At 40.2% G+C, this 20,801-nt stretch overlaps 2 protein-coding genes across 5 annotated transcripts in view; one reads left to right on the top strand and one right to left on the bottom strand.

Moving 5' to 3' along the window:
• The window catches only part of tdrd1 (tudor domain containing 1), a 20,883-nt gene extending 15,686 nt beyond the window's left edge, over nt 1-5,197 (bottom strand). Inside the window, 12 exon segments of the mRNA XM_032502029.1 lie at nt 640-723; nt 855-1,020; nt 1,140-1,283; nt 1,387-1,566; nt 1,664-1,744; nt 1,873-1,939; nt 2,081-2,195; nt 4,287-4,347; nt 4,436-4,458; nt 4,650-4,817; nt 5,156-5,185; nt 5,188-5,197. Of these exon segments, the coding sequence (XP_032357920.1) occupies nt 640-723; nt 855-1,020; nt 1,140-1,283; nt 1,387-1,566; nt 1,664-1,744; nt 1,873-1,939; nt 2,081-2,195; nt 4,287-4,347; nt 4,436-4,458; nt 4,650-4,817; nt 5,156-5,185; nt 5,188-5,197 (1,129 nt within the window).
• A 1,956-nt stretch (nt 5,198-7,153) lies between these two features.
• Nucleotides 7,154-20,801, top strand: part of ccdc186 (coiled-coil domain-containing protein 186) — a 25,955-nt gene continuing 12,307 nt past the window's right edge. For all 4 annotated transcript variants that reach the window (XM_032502257.1, XM_032502255.1, XM_032502258.1 and 1 more), the window contains exons 1-12: nt 7,154-7,319; nt 8,953-9,953; nt 10,454-10,580; nt 11,432-11,560; nt 13,942-14,154; nt 14,568-14,687; nt 15,545-15,649; nt 16,484-16,582; nt 17,979-18,065; nt 18,154-18,296; nt 19,487-19,742; nt 20,027-20,216. In XM_032502257.1, coding sequence (XP_032358148.1) covers nt 8,971-9,953; nt 10,454-10,580; nt 11,432-11,560; nt 13,942-14,154; nt 14,568-14,687; nt 15,545-15,649; nt 16,484-16,582; nt 17,979-18,065; nt 18,154-18,296; nt 19,487-19,742; nt 20,027-20,216 — 2,452 coding nt within the window. In that variant the 5' untranslated portion in view covers nt 7,154-7,319; nt 8,953-8,970. The remainder of the gene's footprint in view (nt 7,320-8,952; nt 9,954-10,453; nt 10,581-11,431; nt 11,561-13,941; nt 14,155-14,567; nt 14,688-15,544; nt 15,650-16,483; nt 16,583-17,978; nt 18,066-18,153; nt 18,297-19,486; nt 19,743-20,026; nt 20,217-20,801) is intronic.

Here is a 20,801-nt window from a genome sequence, read left to right as displayed (position 1 = left end):
CTTACACAGCTCTCTGGTCTTGGCCATTGAGGCGAGGCTGGAGTCTGTTTAATTAAGTGTGTGGACAGGTGTCTTTTATACAGGTAACGAGTTCAAACAGGTGCAGTTATACAGGTAATGAGAGGAGAACAGGAGGGTGTCTTAAAGAAAAACTAGGTGATCAAATACTTATATCATGCAATAAAAATGCATATTATTTGAAAATCATAAAATGTGATTTTCAGATTTTTTGTTTTAGATTCGGTCTCTCACAGTTGAAGTGTGCCTATGATAAAAAAAAATTACAGACCGCTACTAGCTTTATAAGTAGGAAAACCTGCAAAATGAGCAGTATATCAAATACTTGTTCTCCCTACTGTATGTACAGTTTGTACAAATGCAAGATACCTATCATATATAGAGATATATTGCATTACTCTATTGGTTCCAATGCAAATCAGATGCTGAAAAATCCCGTAACGTGTTGCCAGGGTTCCTGTAAAGTCTTTGTGTATAAATGAAATTACCTCCATGACTTTAAATACCTGAAAACAGGCACCTTTGAAATACATATTTCAGCAAACTGTGCATTGTAACGCAGTCGCCCCCAGCTTACGGTTTGTCTTTGATTTCAGAGGGGATGGTTTACATATGGCTTACTTATTTCTTGCAGAGTTGGTGTTTCATTGACTGTTTCCTCTGCTGCATAACCTTGCTCAAGGAGGAATGTGCTCAACTTCTTTCCTAAAAGACAGGTAAAGAGTTGTCATTATGGCTTTAAATTTCAGCTAATCCCTTATATGTGTATCCCTATCACAAATGACATTTATCAACATAAACATGTTTTTCAGCATTCACAACTTAAGATAACATACCCATTGAAAGCAGGATATCCACAGCGTGGATGCGGCCATTTTCTAGTGATTCTACCAGTCTAACAGTCACAATCTTGCCGACCAACAGCTGTTTCACTGATACACGGCACTCGCCTGACCAGTTGCCAGTCACTGGGACCACCCCAGCGATATGGCACTCCATTGCCTGGAAGTAATAGATGGAAGTGCTAGAGTCATCATGCTAGACACGCAACCGTGTTATGTAGAGGGAGTGTGTTATTATTACCATGCTTAAAAAAATAAGTGGTGTGAATATGCACTCACGCATGGACAATATGGCTGGATATTAGCAGCCAGAGGCTTGATCCTATCCACAGGTACATGCTCTTCATTGCCAAAGTCAATGTAAAGGATATTAGCCGTCTTCTGGTCAGCAGCTAAAGTTTGGACCAGGCCTCTGTACCAGTTCTAAACACATAAAATAAAGGCAAACACACAAGTGTCAGTGCAGTCATGAAGCGTACTAAAACATGTGTCTCTTATCAAATTGCTTGAGAAGACCTCTGCTCACCAGATCACATGAGAACTGAACCGCGCAGACCTCACCAACATGTGGTACATATGTCCTCATTGATGGGCAGCTGTTAGTTTTCTGAAGCTCTGTGCTGATGTATTGCAGAGCTTCCAGCAACTCAGGACTTTGGGCAAGGAGAAAAAACCTGCCAGGGCTGTAGAACTCTACAACAGTTGCCTAAAAGCCACACGCAATTAAAAGAAAAAGACAGGTGTTCGTATAAAATAAGGGTTAAATCAGTCTTTACAATTGAGGCAAACTGGGAATGTTGTACCTGGATGTCTGTTCCCTTAATGATTTTAGTTATATGCAAGTCCTTCAAATAGACCCTCTGGAGGCTGGATGCATCGCCGTGCTTCAATTAACAGAGGTTAAAAATAGATGACAAAACATTGACCACAAATCCTTTACAAATTTAAAAATCCATTTAAATGTTAAGCTTGACTTTTTACTTGCATTAGATCTCCAAATCACTGCAATTACCTTAGACTCAACCAGGCCAGCTCTGTCTCCTGTCACCAGCGAAACTGTAGTTTCCTTAGTTGTCTCTCTTAAATAAAAAAACAAGAATAAAAAAGTGAGGGCACTAGCTCTATTTAACTCTTGACTGATGAATTACAATGATTGTTTTTTTGTTGGCATTATATATCACAGCTGACAGTTCATGGCAGTCAGGGTCTATGCATCTTACTTTTCAGGTTCTAGATCAATGGATTTGCACATGTGTCTGTGTGCCTTCCAGTCTTCTGTCTGACACACCACAGAGCAGTAAGGAGTCTTCTTGCAGCGCTTGCACCGAAAATTTCCTGTCAAGTGAATAAAATTTTTACTGCTTCCAACATTTCATGATGGCCAAGCAAACTTTTCTTAATTTTCCTGGAGCACAAACGGATAGCTGACAGGAACATCATGAAAAAAAAAGGCGAACCGTAACGTTGGCTCTTCCGTGTCTACCCTTCACAATCAAAGCCCAGCTTAAATACCTTTAGAACATCAATAAAAAAGCCAGTTTGCCAACACTAAATATCAAACAAAAGCCAGATACTAAATTGTATTAAGCTGCTGTGAGCTGTAAATGTTAGACGATCTTGAAGGTGACCAGGCAAAGACAGCAGTTTTCATCAGACTCACCCTGGGTTTGTTAATTAAGTGGACTACTGATAACATTTACGGTCTGCAAAATACAACTGCAATTGAATCTATTCTTCAAGCCTGACCCAGTCAAAATCTAATTTTTTTCCCCTCATACTAATGACATGTTTGTTTGTTTGTGTATGTAAAGCCGACATTTATTAAGCAACTATAGGAAAGCATTCGGAAATGTCAACAGACGGGGAAACAAGCGGACGTTAACACAGGTGAGCACAAGAGGTCCAATCATATAGCCAATTGAAATTAACATATAGGCCTACCAAAATTGCCCAAGCTAACAGATACACCCCCCCCCCCCCCCCCCCCACACACACACACACACACACACACCACACCACACACACACACCACACACACCACACCACACCACACCACACACACACACCACACACACACACACACACACCACACACACACACACACACACACACACACACACACACAAAACACAAGGGGTTTTGTGGACCTCCTTTTTGGTCGAGGGTCCTGCCAGCAGCACTGAAGTTGCGTTCACTGCTGCTGGCTGGAATGGCAAGGATGCCATGGGCAAGGACACCACACGTCAGGTAGTTGAGTTGCTAATCTCTCCGCCTACATAATAAGTGTACGTAAAACTGTAACTGTTAATTTAAAATGTTCAATGCCTTATCGCGCTGATGTGACCAAGCCCGAACCTGACATAATTTCTGTCCGAACACCGACCCATCAGGGTCGGGTATCCATCCTCCAATAGAGCATGTTATATTATTGGTGATAAAGACAACTCTAAAAAGGTAGTTGAACAAAACCTCTCTCTCTCTCTCTCTAAACCCCCAGTCCAGAGAATGTTGAATGTGAATTGAGTGTGAATTTGTTTCTGTACTCGGTCCGGTTCTGGTCGTTGACTGACGCAGATATTTGCCGATTAGCTCTCATACCGGGCCGGAGAGATAGCGCACTGCCATAGGTCCATGAGTCAAATGTCTGATTACTCCACATTTTAATTGTGATATTTTCTGATTACATCCTGAACCGGCAACGTTCTCTGTCAGGTTAATGTAGTAGTACAATGTCTTCCTCTGATGTAAAAGTACACTGTAGGATAGTAGTTCTCTACTAAGGGTGTAAGTAATTTTGGAGTACAATTTGGTTCTGGAGAATGCTACAAGTAGCAATACAACAGGCCAAGCAACGTCCCGTCCAAAATAGGCCTTTTTGAACGGGCACTGTACTAGTTTAAAATCATTACATAAAAAGGCATGGCACACTACATGATCTTTTTTATACTTTCACTTTTATAAATGTTTATTTATTTATTTTTATTCTGTTTCTATACTGATTTAGCTCCACATTTGCATGTTATTATCAATATGCCTTTTACCAGAAAACGTCTTGGCCTAGCTAATACAACACATGGTCTAAAGACAACATTAACAGTTAGTCAGCATTATGTCCTCCGTGAGTCTGTTTATTTATAAAGTAAGATTTTTTTGGAGGATGGAATGCTCCAAAACTGTATTTTAGCAAAGCCACTATGATGTGGGACCAGTTTTGGTAAGGCCAAAAAAACTAAAATAGACATTCATGTGAAATTTCTCATTAATAATTGTAATTTTAATGTTTCAGAATTTGCCTGTCAGGCTGATTCTCATCAGTTATTTAATGGCAGGTGGATAAATACTTGTATACGGTAGGCACTCCATGGTGCAAGGATGCAGGAACAGGAATTAACAGCGTTAATGTGAATTTGATGGCAATCATATTACCTTGCTGACCACAGAAGTTGCAGAAGTATACAGTCAGTGCTGGTGGTATGGATCCTAACACCTATGAAGACATGAATACTTGAAAATGGCAATGTTGAGCAGAACACATCGGTTTTCCAATTATGAATAACTGCAAGTTTGTTACATACTGCAGATTGATCCCTGCTGATTCCTGCAAAAAATAAAAAGAGGAGGAATGAACATGGTGGAATGTAGCTAAGGTCTGAGTTAGTGGTTATTAATATTTTCATCTTCTATGATTCACATTGTATTGCTGTTTAGTTGTTATGCACATTGTACAAAAAAACGGGTTTGCCAGGCAGGTGAGTCCAATAATGGACGATGATCGAATGATGGTATTACCGTCTCCAATGGCGCCTGACGCTGGGCGCACAGGTGTCGCATTGGGCACGGTGGGAAGTCTTGGAGAAGCCAATGTGCTAATAAGAGCCACGGGGGTCGATGATGGTTTCCTCAAGGGCTGGTTAGGTCGAACCAGGTTTGGAGAAAACGAGCGGTACATGGCGGCAACTGTGAATATTTGAAATATTATGTGTAGTCCGACTTAGTCAGAGTAAAGTGAAATATTTAAAAGTGAAGAAAATGTCGTTTTACAAACAAAAAGCACTGCATTCATAGCTAGCTAATCAGCGCCGATTCAGCTAACGATTAGCTACGTTCCACTTCATGGCGACTGATGTTAGCTGGCTAAGTTAACGTTAACTAAAGTTAGCAAGTTAAGCAAACAGCAACAAATACAAAACAGCATACTTAAATAATACTATATTACGAGACAAAAGAATAAATAAACCAAAACAAATGAACATATCTGCACTTTATGGTTTAATGTTGCAGAGTCAATATTTTACCTGAATGCACGTGTTGGTGGCGAAGGTAAGTGTGTTGCACATGCGCAGTAGCCTCAATTGCGGATAGGTCAAGGGCAGGATGAAATTACCGTAATTCTCATCTTCTGCTCCTCTATGCTTCTGCTTCTGTCCGATGCAGTGGGTTTCGGTATTGACCTGGGACATTAGTATCATATTTGCCTTTCATTTGCCCGAGCTGTGAGGGACCTTAGTGTCTTGAAAATAATGTAAGTGCTCATGTCTGTCTGTGCACAGGGTGCTGCTCACTGTCTTGGTTATTGCACAATGCAGGCAGACTTAATTAATTGCATTTGAGTCAAATATAAGTCAGATATGACATTGTGTGGATGTCACATACAGTAGCAAAATGTTTTTTTCTTTCTTAATTTTTAAAACACAAAGTCTGCTAACAAGGTAGGCCTATCAGCTAAAGGGCATAAAAACATAAAAACAGACAAAGAAATCCATCAGCAGCTAAAAAATGCAATTATAAATAATTTTTAAATACTATGTAAAATAGCTAATATTTTTAAACATATGAGAAATGTAAATATACACATGTACGCATGTCCAACACATATCAATACATACTGTACATCATATGCACACATAGGGCCTACTGTATATTCCATGTTGTCTCAGTTCACACTGTGGTGCTGTTCAGCAGTCTGATAGCAGTCAGGAAAAAACTGGCAGACCTACTCCTTGCAGGAGAGAGAACAAACTGTGGCAGGGGTGTGGAGAGTCCTCGATGATTTTTTTGCCCTTGAAAGGCTGCGTTGTTTGATCAGGTTATCAATAGGTGGCAGCATTACCCCAATGATTCTCTCAGCTGACTTTTCCACCCTCCTCAGGGCTCTTTAATTTCTCTGTGTTGCTACTGCTCTCATACCAGAGGGAAATGTAGTTCCCCTGTAGAAGGTGGTGAGGATTGTTGGGTTGAAATGGGCCTTTTTCAGTCTCCTTAAGAGGTGCAGGCGTTGTTTGGCTTTTTTGATGAGGGAGGAGGTATGCAGGGACCAGGTCAGGTGGTTAGACATGTGAACCCCTAGAAACTTCATGTGCTCCACAGTCTCCACGGCAGCACTGTTAATGTGGACTGTTGTGTGTGTGTGTAGGCCGATTTCTTCTGAAGTCGATCACCAACTCTTTGGTTTTCTCAACATTCAGGATCAAGTTGTTGTTTTGGTGCCATTCATTCTGTGAAGAGTTTCACCTCCTCCCTATAATTGCCCTTTTCACTGCCCTGGATGAGACCCACCCCTGTTGTGTCATCAGCATATTCAATGATGTAATTGATCTTGAATTTTGCACAGCAGTCATGGACCATAAGGGCAGAGGGCTCAAGACGCACCCCTGGGGTGAGCCAGTACTCAATGAAGTGGTAGATGAAGAGTTAGCCCCCACTCGTACTACCTGAGGCCTGTCACTCTGGAAATCAAGAATCCAGTTCTAAAGGGGTGTTTTCATCCCCAGTGGGCTTAGTTTGTTGACAAGATGCTGGGGGATTATGGTGTTAAATGCCAAACTGAAATATATGAACAGCATCCAGACCCACGGATTCCTTCCCTCCAGGTGGTCCAGGCTCAGGTGTAGGCCTACCGCAGTGGCTATTGCCTCCTCTGTTGAGCAAGCAAGCATAATGCAACATATATTATATATCATAATGACATAAATACCAATTTATTCTAACATTGAAGGTTTAGGCTATCAAACGTTATAGGGGTTGGGAAAAAGTTTAGTTTTGGAATTGGTATCAAATTGGCAACATATACCCTTGTCCCGTCAGTACAATAATCATGGGCTACACTATCTCATATTAATAAGAGACATATGTGTGATGTTTAATGTGGTTAAGTGGTTTATGTGTGTTTATGTTTGATATACAATTCAATTTAGGTGAAGGTGCATAGATATGATAGATAGATATGTATCTATGGGTGAAGGTGTACCTGTCGTGCGTAAACGTTGCACTGACGTCATTTCTCACCGGCCAGTCATTGGTTTACATCGCTTCATCGTTTCCTCCGCAGTGGCCATATTTGTTGATGTGTCATATCAAAGTGACTTGTTGGGGCTATCAGCTGGTAAGGCAAAGCGCCCAAAGTTATCTCTTGTCTGGATTCTCTTCGAATTGAACTACACCATGGGCTTTCCGCATTCGGTGGGTGAAAATCTAACCATGTTTATTGAGCTTTACTTTTCATTTATGTTAGATGCTAACGTTGGCTTTAGCTACGCTAGCTAACGTTACAGTGTAAGCGGACTGTACTTATGGCTAGCTAACGCCTCTCTTATCAACGTTAGCTTAGCTAGCTAGCTAAACAAAGCACTGCCTCCGCAGTACACAATGTCAGTCTGCAGTAATGCTCTTAATCTATTTGAACCATTATATTTTTAGTACGTTGTGGGTTAGCAACGTTCGGTAAGGTGCGATCCTAAGGCCATGCCATGGTTAACAAAGCAGCTAGCACGATTAAGTCAACGTTGGTAGGGCTAACGTTCAGTGGATCAAAGTGATAATAAAACGGCAGGACAGTGGGCACATTCTTGCTAACTACACATTAACCAACCCGATGCATGCTCCAGCTAAAGGGCGTCTCTTAATAAGACTCGCTACTGCCATTACGTTAACTACTTTTGACAGGATTCTGGTATGACACCTGTCGCGAGAGCATCAACGCCATTGTGTTTTATCTGTTTGTGCTTTCACTGCTTAACACGAGAAGCTTGATTGTGTTGCTGTATGTGAGTGATTCATTTATCTCAATAGGATGGTGGAAAGCACAAGTCTTGCAGGTTTTTATTGTAAGTAAAAGTACGATCCCACAGTGTGTAATACGGTAGACTTGGGACAACTCTAGTGAGTACGGATAACATGGTATTGAAAGAGGCGTGGCAAATGGTGCTAGGGGGATTTTGGGTCAAGAAACATGGTGTAACAGAACAACTCTAATAGAGCTTTACTAAAGATTACACCGCTTCCAGCTATTCTCAGTCATCTATCAGTGATTAACAACACAGTAGGTGCTGACAAAACAATTATCAGTCCAAGGGAATAATGTTTAACTGGTGAATATTTAATTGAAGAGGTTCAAGTCGTGACTGAGACAGGGCCTACTTTGTTCATTACCTTTTACCTGGCTTAAGTGAGCAGTGGTTGGTTAATATTTGAGAAAAGTGTCACCAACCTGATCCAATAAGGTTGTATTTCTTATTCTCAAAAGTAAATTCAAGAACTGATCCATGTTTTCACCATGTACCAGCAATTAGATGCCATATTGTGTTTTTAGGTTGCTTAATATTAGACACCGTTATAAAAGTTGTATACTTTAAATTCAAGTCAAACATTGTACGGTCCTTAATTATCATAAGTATGTATTACCATGACTCCTAAAAGAATTGGTGATACACTTTTCAGATGAATGCAGTGAGGCTGTGTAATAATCTTGAATACCTATATGTTAGTCATATGACGTACTATGCCACATACCCACAAGTGTAACAATGTAAAAGGTGTTGAGAGGGCCACACCTCTTAGTGTGTGTCTGTTGGTCATGTCTTTGAGTTATGTGATCCTTTTTGTTAACAGATATTAAGGTTATTCTCGGCATTGGCAGGATTTTTCCTCTCTCAACATAAAGTCAAGATTGTACCTACTGACTAGAACAGCACACCGCGCAAAAAGCACAGGGCTGCTGTATTGGTAACATCCAAGAAACTATTTTCTTTTTGTCTTTGTCCCAACTCTGTCTGCCTCCCTTTTTTGTGTCTGCTTCTCCATCTCTCTCTGCCAGATTTAAACCAGAAGGACTATGGAACAGCCTGGTCCTGCCACAGATACGCACATGATGGAAGGATCGGAGGTTGAATCTGTGCTGGCGGGATTGCAACTGGTGAATCAACCTCACAACAGCACATCTAACACAGAAGAGGAGGAACAAACCTCTCAAAACAGTGCAGATGAGGGAGAACAGGGCAGTCAGGCAAAGGATGAAGCAGAGTTTGACAGTAAATCAATCAAGACTATAACAGATGTCCAGACAGAGATAATGACAAAGTCAGAAGCCCAAACATGCTGTCAGGAACATGTAGATAGGAGAGAGCTGGATGCTGATGACGGCTGTAATAGTAGTACCGTTTCAAAGGAAGGCGGGATCCCTTCACTTTCAAATGAGGTGGGCCCAGTCACCACTTTGGATGATGTGGTAGAAAGTTCTCCTTCGGTTCTTGAAGGCACTATAGAAACCTTATTGACTTTTGAAAAAGGGAAAGATTCTCATGCCACCACTCCCAACAGCAAAGAGCAGCCATCAGTCTTGGATACAAACTGTCACACAGAGCCATCGCCTGCTGATGATAGTGGTTCAGCTGAGAGTCCATCATCCACTTCCATCCAAAGCACTTCCAAACACTCCCCCACCGATTTGACAACCTCCTCTGGGTTCTGTAATGGACCTTCTACCCCCAGGTCAGAGACTGTTGGCTCCTCCCTGGCTTCCAGCCCACAAACCAGTGCTAACACCTCAGCCCCCTCACATGCCTTGTCAAGTCCGTATGACACTGATTGCAGCCGAAAGCTCATCTCCCAGATCCAGCGCTCGCTGTCACAGGAGTCACTGCTGGATGAGCTAGAGTCAGAGGTGTTGGCTTTCCAGTTGCCTGAAGGGGGACGTGGAGGTGAGAGGAAAGGGAGCCCACCTGTCAATGGTCTCCCTACAGACCAAGAGGGCTGCATGGTGGTCTTTGAAAAGTGTGTGCAATTCAAGTATGCACAGCAGGAAAAATCTATTCAGAGGTAAACTGCCGTTTCAACAGTTAAAATGGTTGCAGCATGGTGTCAGTTTATTAGATTTATCAATGTCTCTGCTTTAGCTGCTGCCTAGACTATGATGGTGTACTAGGCCACCTTAATCACATCATTTTAAACTGCTATTTTGTACAGTACTTAGCTTCCATTGTAGTGCGTCAGTTTAGCAAGAGATTAACATACTTTCTAATTCTTTTTCATTCCCCTTAGTTGGTTTAACTCTGTCTTGATTAAACTGGTACACAAGCATAATTGTTAAATAGTTTAAAATGTCAAGCAGTTTTTTGTGGTAGTGAAACTGGACTTTTTGGCTAAATGACACAGAATGACACACATATTTTCTTAATTTGCTCTTCATTGTAGCCAATAACAACCGTCTAAATTCTTCAGTACTTTGTATGGACTTGACCTGAATTGTGCGTGTGCGCGTGCGCGTGCGTGCATGTGTGTGTGTGTGTGTGTGTGTGTGTGTGTGTGTGTGTGTGTAGGCTGCTTGAGGAGAACAAGAGGCATCAGGAGCTGATCCTGGGTATTTGTTCAGAGAAGGACAACATGAAAGAAGAGCTGAAAAAGAGGTCAGAAACAGAAAAGCAGCACATGGCCACTATTAAAAAGGTTGGTTTCATCATCTATGGTCTAATGTTCATGGTCAAATGGCACTAACTGTTTTGGAGCATAAACCCACGTTTTGTTGTCTGTATCTATCTTTTGGTCCAAAACAAGCATATTGTTTTCTCTTCATGCATGTCTCTCAAGCTATTTTTATTCTGTTGTTTGAAAACAATGGAAGCCTTTTTACCTTATGTTTGTCATCAACAAGGAAGTGCTCCTCTGCAATGTTTTGTCCGACTTCTGCTAACTGTGATCACATTTTTGCAAATATTTTCATTTTTGCTGTATAATGTTTTGTGTTGGATACAGTCACATCTTAAAAGGAAAAAACTTTGCTCCACAGCATCCTTAAACACTGATGGCTTATCAGAGTATTGCTCTCGACCAGCTTTTTCAATGTCCTTTGTGTGTGTGTGTCCTATGCTTTGATTTACAAAGTTTACCATCCATCTAACACACCAAAACACAAGTATTCTCTGTTCGTTGGATCTGGCCTAACATTGTTATTGCCATAGAAGGAACAACAATTGATACATTATTTCTTGGTAACCGTGTTTGTTTAGGCATTGTGTTGGCAGAAGGGTGTAGGAGGGATTTTTATGACATGCACACAATGCATGCTTTTCTCTCCACCCATCCTATGTAATTATTGTAGGCCTATCTTTTTAGTCCTGTCTGTCCAGTAAAAGTCTCTGATTTGGAGGACTGGAACAATGGCAAACTGCCTTCCTCTTAATGTGCTGTATATCTTGCCTCCCAACGTTTTGTGTCAGGTGTCATCCTGTGAAGCAGGTTAGCCCAGGTATGGCCCAGGCTTACATGTTGCTCAACCTGTATACTCCCTGTTTCTGCAGCTGGAGGGCAGGGTGGAGGAGCTGCTGAAAGAACTTAAGGAGTCGCGGGATAAGCTAATTCACCAGGACCAGGCAGCTAAGGCTGCCCTCCAGCACATGCATAAAGACATGTCCTACAGGCTTGAACAGGTATAACTGGTACCCAAATACCGTGAGGGTCTTTGATAAGCTTGTCACATGGTCAACTTGGTTTTGCCCTAGTCAGACTCTTATTTGCATGTCTGGCCTTGTTCCATTTTAGGCTGCTACAGTACCTTACTTTGCGAACTAAGATTGAGGCTGCGTTTCATTGGTGTTTTAAAATGCCCTCCATCACTTTCCCTCAGCTCTATGATGTAATAGCATACGTCGCATGGAGGCCTCCTGGAGAGCGGAGGGAAAATGGGCGGGACAGGAGCGGGGGGGGGGATCGATATGGAACGCACCTGCCCTTGTTCACTTTCAGCGCAAACTAGACAAATCCACTTGTAGGCTTAGTGCTACTGCTTCAAGTGTGTGTTTATTTTATATCTTATTTTCTATTAATTATTGCATTCTATCCCTGTTCATTTTGTCTGATTATGTCATGCAATTTTCTTATTGTAAAACATTTCATGTATGGAAGTATTACACTTTTTTTTTCTTTTTTTTTTTAAACATGTCATAAATACATGCAGACTCATTTTGATGAGGCTTGCTAATTAGCTGCATGAGATTCTGATTTAGAAAGTTTGTATATCATGATTAATAATATTAATGTTTTAGGCTATATTTCACAAAAAAAGAATTTCTTCCATGCATTTACAGATAATGTTGGAATTCAAGAAATCGCACAACACAATTATCTAGTAAATACAAAGTTTAAAGTAGCTTACATATTACATGTTTCAGTAAAATGTTATTTATTTATTCACCGTCCCCTTCTTTGGTGGTCAGCAACGGGAGTTTTAGCGGTCGTACATGACTGACACCTAACCAAGAATGTATTTTCTTGCACCATATGCATAACTGCAATGCATTGTGGGTGATATCGACCTCTGGAGTGACCATCATTTTTCACTCGCTCCCTCAGCTCTCCAAGGGTCGATCTCATCAAGTTCACTTCAGTTTTTCAGACAGATGGAATGATACTGAAAATAGCGGCGGGGATTCCCCAAAGGGCAAGTGCTTAGGTGAAGTGAACTGGGGCATGTTGAAACACCAATGGAGCGCAGCCCGAGTTTGTCATTTAACTCAAAACGAACAAACGCTACGGATAGTTTTTTTGGTTGTTGCAGAAGTGACAACCAAACAGTGGAGGGATACTCGGGGATATACTGTTCATTTGACATGAGTATTATTGATGTATTGACATGAGCTCAGACTACAGCAGCATTTAGATGCAGATTTTTTGTTTGTGTTGTAATGTCACTATCAGACAAACTGCAGCCTGAGTGTCTCCATCTACAGCATCTGGAGTATCTCAATCAAGAAAATGAGTTCATGCATCAATGGCACTGTCATTAAGTCACTTGTACCACCTTACACAAAGAAATAGTTTTATCTTTTGATTTAAATTATTGCTAAATTAACTGATATAAAGGTAACTCACAACTGGCCAAAAATACAGAACACGGACACGGACATGTTTCTTTGAAGATGTTTGCACAAAACTTTCCGCTGAACAGTCAAGGTCTTTGCACATCAAACTGTTGTTATTGCAGATGTAATCACTTGTTAAGCGAATAGTGCAGGAGAGCACATTTTACATCTAATAGTTTCCACACCTGGGTGAAACCATGTAGGGCACTTTTTTTCTTGACAGTTTTGTTATACTTCACAATTTTTAATTTCACTGTTCAGTGAACAGTTAAGAGGTAGTTGTGTCTTGGAAGCCTTTCCCTTATATCAGTCCTCCCTTGTATTAAGATGTTGACCCAGTTATTTAATAGAAACTGTGCCACCTAACCATTTCTTTCATCTTTTAACTTAAATTTTTTAAGTTTAAAGTTATGATGCCTGAGACCAGTAGTTTGTACCACATGGTGCCCTGGTCTTAAAAGTGCTAGGATAATGAAAGAAGGATCAATAATGTACATAATTGTTAGTCAGCCCTAGTTAACAAAATATGGGATTAAGTGTGGGTGCATTACTTTTTTTGTACTTCAATAATACACTGTATTATACAATGAAATAATGCAACATGAAATTGGCTTTGTAACATTGCTGACAAGGGGAAGCACGTCAGCTTTATTTGTAAAAGGTTGACAAGCTGATTGTTGTACAGTCAGTCAGCAGTTTTGTTTTCCATCCACACTGCAATGCGGGATTTTCCCTCAATGTTTTATTACTTGTGCCAGTCCAGGCTGAAGTTGCAGTAGGCTAAGTAGAGAATTCCAAATATTTTCTCCCCAGCCATCTCCCTTTAGGTATTCTTAAAAAGAAACATCACTTTCTTCTGATCCTCTTATGGATCAGTACAAGCAGCAGCTCAGGGATTGAAGTGTGGTCAATTATTTTAACCTATTTAATGACATAAACAACCATCTCAGGTGAACAAGAAGTGTGATGAGGCACGCCAAGAGAAGGAGGCCATGGTGATGAAATATGTGCGGGGGGAGAAAGAGGCCCTGGACCTGAGGCGGGATAAGGAGAGTTTGGAGAAGAGTCTGAGGGAAGCCACCAAGGAGGTAGACCGCCAGGCCCTCCGAGGAAACCAGCTGGCTCAGGAGAAAGGTCGGCTGCAACAGCTGTATGATGCTAAGGTAAATACTACTACTGTCAGCTTTAGGTGCCTCGGTAAATAGTTCTTGTTTTCCAAACTTTGTCAGGACATAAATGCTCAATAACATCTCTGCTTACTGTTTTATTTGCAATTTTCTTCAAAAAAGTTAACTTCTGACAAAAGTAAACATTTTCTGAGTGGTACAATTGTTTTGATGTATTCATTTGAACCTATTGCATTTTGCTTTATGTGGTAAATGATTGAATTTAGTATAATTTATAAACGTGTTGGATGTCCGACTTTGAACTTGTAGGCTTCATAAAAATATTGGAATTGACAAGAAAAGAACATCAAGCCTAGTTCATTAACTAGTATCTTAGCTCAGCCAAAGATCTGTTTTCTGTCCTGTCCTCTGATATTGTTCCTGCTTCATCAATTTCTCTCTGTTCTCAGGAAGGCGAGGTTAGCAGGTTGACTCGAGAGGTGGAAAAGTTGAAGGAGGAGATCAACTCTCATCTTATCAAGGTCAAATGGGCCCAGAACAAACTAAAGAGTGAAGCAGATACACACAAGGTAATGTTTACTGCTATTTTGTGGAAAACCTTTACTTATCAAACAATCCTGTTGAGACAATCATGTTGTATGCAAATACAATCTTTGAGAACTTTTGATATTTTCTTATATTTGTTCCACTATTATTATAAACTTATCCAAAAAACACAAAAGAGTTCACCATATTTTATTAATTACCTCATATCAATATCCTTGGGCTTTAGATGCTATTGTAGTGGGTATGAACCTAAACATGCTCCAGTTAATCAAATGATACATGATGAATGATTTACACTTTAATAAGGTGGAAACATTCATTTGTTGTAGCTCCAGTTTAGTTAATACATTACCCATATCAGTCTAAAAGAACATACTTTAATTTTTGGTTAATGTTGATTTTCTTAATTTAGTCTATAAACCACGCCTGTTGTTCGTAAAAGATGTGCGCCAGAACACAAATGTCATCCCCTTCAGTCATTTCATCTGCAGCCGCTCCATAAAAACATGATTAGATGTGTCAATTGATTCAGCAGCGAAATGGGCTTTAAAGTGGTACAGTAATGATCCTGCAAGGAAATAATCATTAACATCGTTGCTATTTTTGGAAATGTCTATTACGAAGTAATGCTTTTATTTTGAACTGCCTCCGAGCAAATACACAACAATAAGCAGTGGAAAAAGCAAAACGTCAGTTTCTCAAGGCCAGTGCATGCGTGTGATTCTCTAATCATTTACACGGGAAAAAAAGTCACAAAACAGGAAGCTTTTGCAAATCATTGAATTAATTCATTATACATTGCAGGCTTTGATTTGAAGTGAAATGCTTTTTTTTGTAGTGGCATAGTTACAAAAGCATGTTTATGTTTATTTGTGTGCAGGAAACTAAAGACAAACTGAGAGAGACCACTTCCAAACTGGCCCAGGCCAAAGAAGAGACTGAACAGATCCGCAAAAACTGCCAGGACATGATCCGAACATACCAGGTCTGTGATATTTATCACACAGAAGTATTAGTTTGCTCATGACCAAGAATGTGAGCAAATGTAAAATATCTGTGTATTTGTGAAAAACATGTTTTTTGCCAGGATTTGTTGGATGTAGTTAGATATTGTTAGTTTAGTTGTTAGCAATTTGTGTGCATATCAAAATCTGCTCATCAAAATCATCATCTACTCCCTTAACTAAATTAATTAAATCTGTCATTGACACATGATTTTCAGACATTCAGCCTGTATTACATTCTGTGCTCTCACATACATGGACTAAATGACACTTTTTGCATGTCAATACAAAAATATGCTTTTCATTGAGTAAAATTTAACTTGATTGATTCTGCTTTTGTAGAAAGGCAGTTTTCATTTATACCTTGTGATGGGAGTAGAGAGCTGCCTAAAATTTCCCTCTGTGCTGGAGAGATTATTTAGTCATTGTATTCCTCAGTGGTGTGTGATCAGAGCATACACAGACACCATATAGGAAAACAGGACCTTTAAAAATGAAAGGCACCAAAAAAGTAAAGCATATGATGATTTTTTGTGTGTTTAGTTTATATATGATTATCACATTTAAAAAAGGTAACGTACAACATATAGTTAATAAGACCAGAAAAGGAGTTGACATAAAACCAGATATCTTTGTTGCTAACATGGATATTATGTTTTGGTGTCTCATTGTCATTATTGGTTGCTTTCTTTTTCCCATGCCCTGTATTTCACCCATCTCTCTTTTTCCCAGGCTTGTCTGACTTTATTTCAGCCCCCTCTTTTTCACCATGCTGACTGTCTGGTTTTTGAATCTTCTGCCCCTCTCTCTTCCAGGAATCGGAGGAGCTCAAGTCCAACGAGCTGGATGCTAAGCTAAGGAAGACCAAAGTAGAGCTGGAGAAACACAAGCAGGAACAAACGGACCAGTTAGAGGTGCCAACCACAGTGTGCTCACATACAAACACTTTCTCACACACATGTAAACACAAGAACACATTAGTGTGTACACATTAGCTTAAGGTAGCCAGTGAGTGGGCACTTAAAATCCTGGACAAAATGTGAAGCTTAGCAGCTTTACCACAAACATTAGTAGTTTATATGCTTGCAGCATACTGTGCATAAATATATTTATCTTTCTACTGTGTGATAATCCACCAGAAATACGAAGTAAACAGTAATGCAGGTATGCTACTATTACATTCTGCTCTTCCTAGTCTTTTATTTATGCCAGCCCTTATAGTAAAAATGTTTTTTCAGCGTTTTTCATCAGTTTGAGAGATGTAATTGCCTTGAGTAGGAATGAGTAACAAACTGCCACATGGGCTCTACAGGCAGACACGCACGCATGCATGCATACGCGGGCACAGACATGGACTCAATCCAAACACAATGACCTGTTTTTCTCTCTGCCTCATTCTGAGGGGATCACACTTTAAAAATAAATGGCCTAGAAATAATCAATACGACGCTGTGGGTTTCAACAACAACCCAGAAGACATCACCCAATTCTTGGCATCATTCCATTGCCTGGTTTGTTTATCCAGGGTGTTTACAAGTCACAAATATCATTTTAAATTGTCAAAATTGTTGATTTATAAAGATGAATTTAATGCTATTTATTTTCATAAATTTATTTTGTCTGATTATTATAAACTATTAATACAATGACCTTTTAACATTGTGGTGATATAAAGTATGTTGTGGGACTATTGCTGTGTGTATATTGATTTTAGGACCTCAACAGATACCGCTGCCCTGCTAGTGGATAAATTAAGGCAATTCTGTGTTTATTTTAGTGTTAGTATTATGTGTTATGATGCAGCTCAGTCATAAATGCAAACAATGCGGTTGGGTTTCCATTACTGTGGGTGTTTCCATTAAAATGGGATGGGAGAGATGAATTGGAGAAAAAAAAATGGACATAAATTTGCAGGCACCTCCATTACTTGCATGTTGTCTTGGATACCACAGGCTACTAACAGCTGCTTCAAAAAGTTGACTAGCAGTTGTACTACTAATGGCCTTGTTAAAACATTATTAAGATTTGCTTTTGCGTGTATAAGCATAATAATGTTAATTAATGCCACACTTGGATTGCCAGGAAATGCATCTGCAATGAAATGATGCCATTGTAAGACTTTCAATTTGTTTTTCAGATCAAAATGTATTCCATTAAGTGGGAGTGTGGGTAAAACTATTGAACAGAATTGGTGATGTGTGGTAAGGATAGGGATTCTGAGGTTTAGAAACAGAAATTGCTTTTATGAGCAGCCTGAAAAAGCCACAACAATGGATACATATCTAATGTAGAACTTAATGCATCTGGCAGGTCCACCGAGTGAAGGCCAAAGAGCTGGATGACCTGAAAAGGAGTTACAAAGAGGGCATGGATGAGCTCATTACTCTACGAACCAAGGTTTGTCATACAGATAAGTGCTTGAACATCTGTGTTCCCCCAGATATCAGCAGGTATTCAGGTTAATTAAGGATGTGTTGTTCTGCAGTTAAAGTGTCTAGAGGACGAGCGTCCACGCTGGGAGGACGAGCTGAGCAAGTACAGGGAGATCATCAATCGGCAGAAAGCTGAGATCGGACGCCAGAGAGAAAAGCTGGAAGAGATCACTGCGCTCCAGGATCAGCATCAACGGTACAAACACACACTGACACAGTACTTACACTGCAAAACATTATTGGTTTTGATAGAACAGTGCAGGCTGTGATATAGTTGTCGTCCATTTTGTTTTTATTTTTTTGCAAGTATCTTATTCGCTGGATTTTAAGATAGGCCAGAGACAGATATAGCACTCAGGGCAGGAAGGAGCTCAGGTCCCTCTGTGGGTGTGTGGCTCTGCCAGCCCTGTGCAGATGACTTGGAGAAACTCTTCCACTTAATGAAATGCTGCTTTCTGTGTGTGCCAGAGTGCCATAAGTAGGTGGCAATAGATTTATGCAAAACTTCTCTACTTTTTTCTTTTTCATTTTTTGTTGTTGGCAAGAAAAGAAAAAAATGTTCATGCCACCAGTTCTTCTTTGGTCTGTAGATGGCATATATCTTCGACGTTCCAATTCTGCTCCGGTGCCGCAGGACATTCTGCCGGATGCATGTATTTTTGCCGATGTCCATTTCCTTTGCGTTAGAATTTTAACCTCCGGTGGATTTATGAGGACTATGGTTGACTGCTCCGCAGATCTCTGATAGCTATCTGCTCAGTCTGAGTTTTCTCTGCACAACTATTTTACAGCAGCTCTGTGCAGAGTTTAGCACCGCCCATGACAATTCTGATTGGTTTAAAGAAATGCCAATAAACCAGATCACGTTTTTCTCCCATCCCGGAATGCTCTGTGGAGTAGCAAGACCCTCCGCCGCTCCGCAGCGTGTGGATGGTCTGGCAAAGCGAGACTAGTCTGTAGACAACTTCACTACCAGTGAAACTTGTGACCTTCGTCCTGGCACACTATGCATGGCTCATATCTGTTTGAATGCTGATGCAAAAGAACGCTCTTGTTTTTGTTTTTGGATTACATATAATTTAAAATGACAGTAAACAGTTAAATCTAACATGCACTCAGGTTCCATGCCTGTATGTCCTTCAAGTCAATAGTTTGTATCTTAATCTTTTCAATTATTTTTGTATTGGATCAATCCGAATAGTCTGTCTTACTTCATTTTCTGTATGATACGTATAATAATCCTGTTTTTCATTCAATGCTCCTATATATTTGTATCATTATAGTATGCATTTCATACACCTGCACATGAAGGGAAGTTTATAGTAATTGGCCATTTAATATGAGTTTCTGTCTTTATTAACACCAGGTCAATAATTATTTTGCCAGTGATAAACAGGAGATCACGTCTCTTCGTGAAGAAATGGACAGCCTGACCAACCAGATGGCAGACCTCCAGCGTGATGTACAAGGCAGCAGGGAGCGGGAGGCTGAGTTACTGGGCTTCACTGAGAAGCTGAGCAGCAAGAACGCCCAGCTCCAGTCAGAGAGCAACTCACTGCAGTCTCAGCTGGATCAGCTCAACGGCTGCTTCACAGAGCTGAAAGCAAAGCTGGAGGAGACCAACAGGCTGCTAGATGACAAGGTTGGGGAGAAATTATAGAGATGAGATCAAGGAGTGGTACATAACAGCTGAGTTGTCTGACATAGAACTCACAATGTCCTTAAACAGTGAAATTTTCTGGCCTGACATTCAGCAGATAATCTTGAAATAAATTGTGCCATATTTTTTTCTATTCAATCACACATTGCTAGTCTGTGAATGTTGTTTTTGGAACAAGTAGCCATTGTCACATTATCCTTCCACTCTATCATGGCTGTTATTGCATCATTGCCTAAATTATTTCCCTATCCCTGTTAAACCTGTAGTCACGGCAGTTGAAACAGGAAGAGGTGCTGAGGCAGCAGGAGGTGCAGGGCCTGCAACAGGAGCGGGCAGCACTGCAGACAGAGATGGGTCATCTAAAAACCCGAGTTGAAGAGCTGAGGGATGAGCTGGTGACTCAGAAAAGGAAACAAGCTGCCAACATCAAGGACCTGACGAAGCAACTGACACAAGGTTAGGAAACCAGCTTTAAGTATATTTCTGCAGCTCCTTTATGGTGCAGCACCCCATGTAATGTAACTATTTCATTAGCAGATAAGGAGGATTACATCTTATGAGAGCCATGTAGTGTAGTGTGGTTTTACTTTCAGATGTTTTCAGCAAAGGCTCTAATACCTACCACACTTAACAAATAGACACATCATATGCTACTTCATTGCAATGTGTTTGCTATGTGGAAATATAATGGCTGATATTCAGGGCCAGGCTATACTTACATCACCTTTTTTAAATTGATACCACTGTATATAAAGATAATAAAATATAGAATATAAAAATAAAGTTACATAAAGCATAATACACTTTAAAATCCTTTTTTTTGTTAACTCAGTTTTGTTATGCTGACAATCAATTCAAAAGTGTTTAATTCATAGAAAAACAGGTGATGTGTAAAACATTTTAATAAAAAGTAGCATACCCTGTGTCAGAATCCCTGTAAATAAGACTGTATTTAGATTGTATCATTGCCTGCCCTGCTAACATAACTACTGTGGTCATGTATCTAAAACCATCAGAATGTAATGAGTGAAATGATAGCTT

The sequence above is a fragment of the Etheostoma spectabile genome, chromosome 21, assembly GCF_008692095.1.
Source record: "Etheostoma spectabile isolate EspeVRDwgs_2016 chromosome 21, UIUC_Espe_1.0, whole genome shotgun sequence".
Lineage (NCBI taxonomy): Eukaryota > Metazoa > Chordata > Actinopteri > Perciformes > Percidae > Etheostoma > Etheostoma spectabile.
This window is presented reverse-complemented; position numbering and strand designations above follow the sequence as displayed.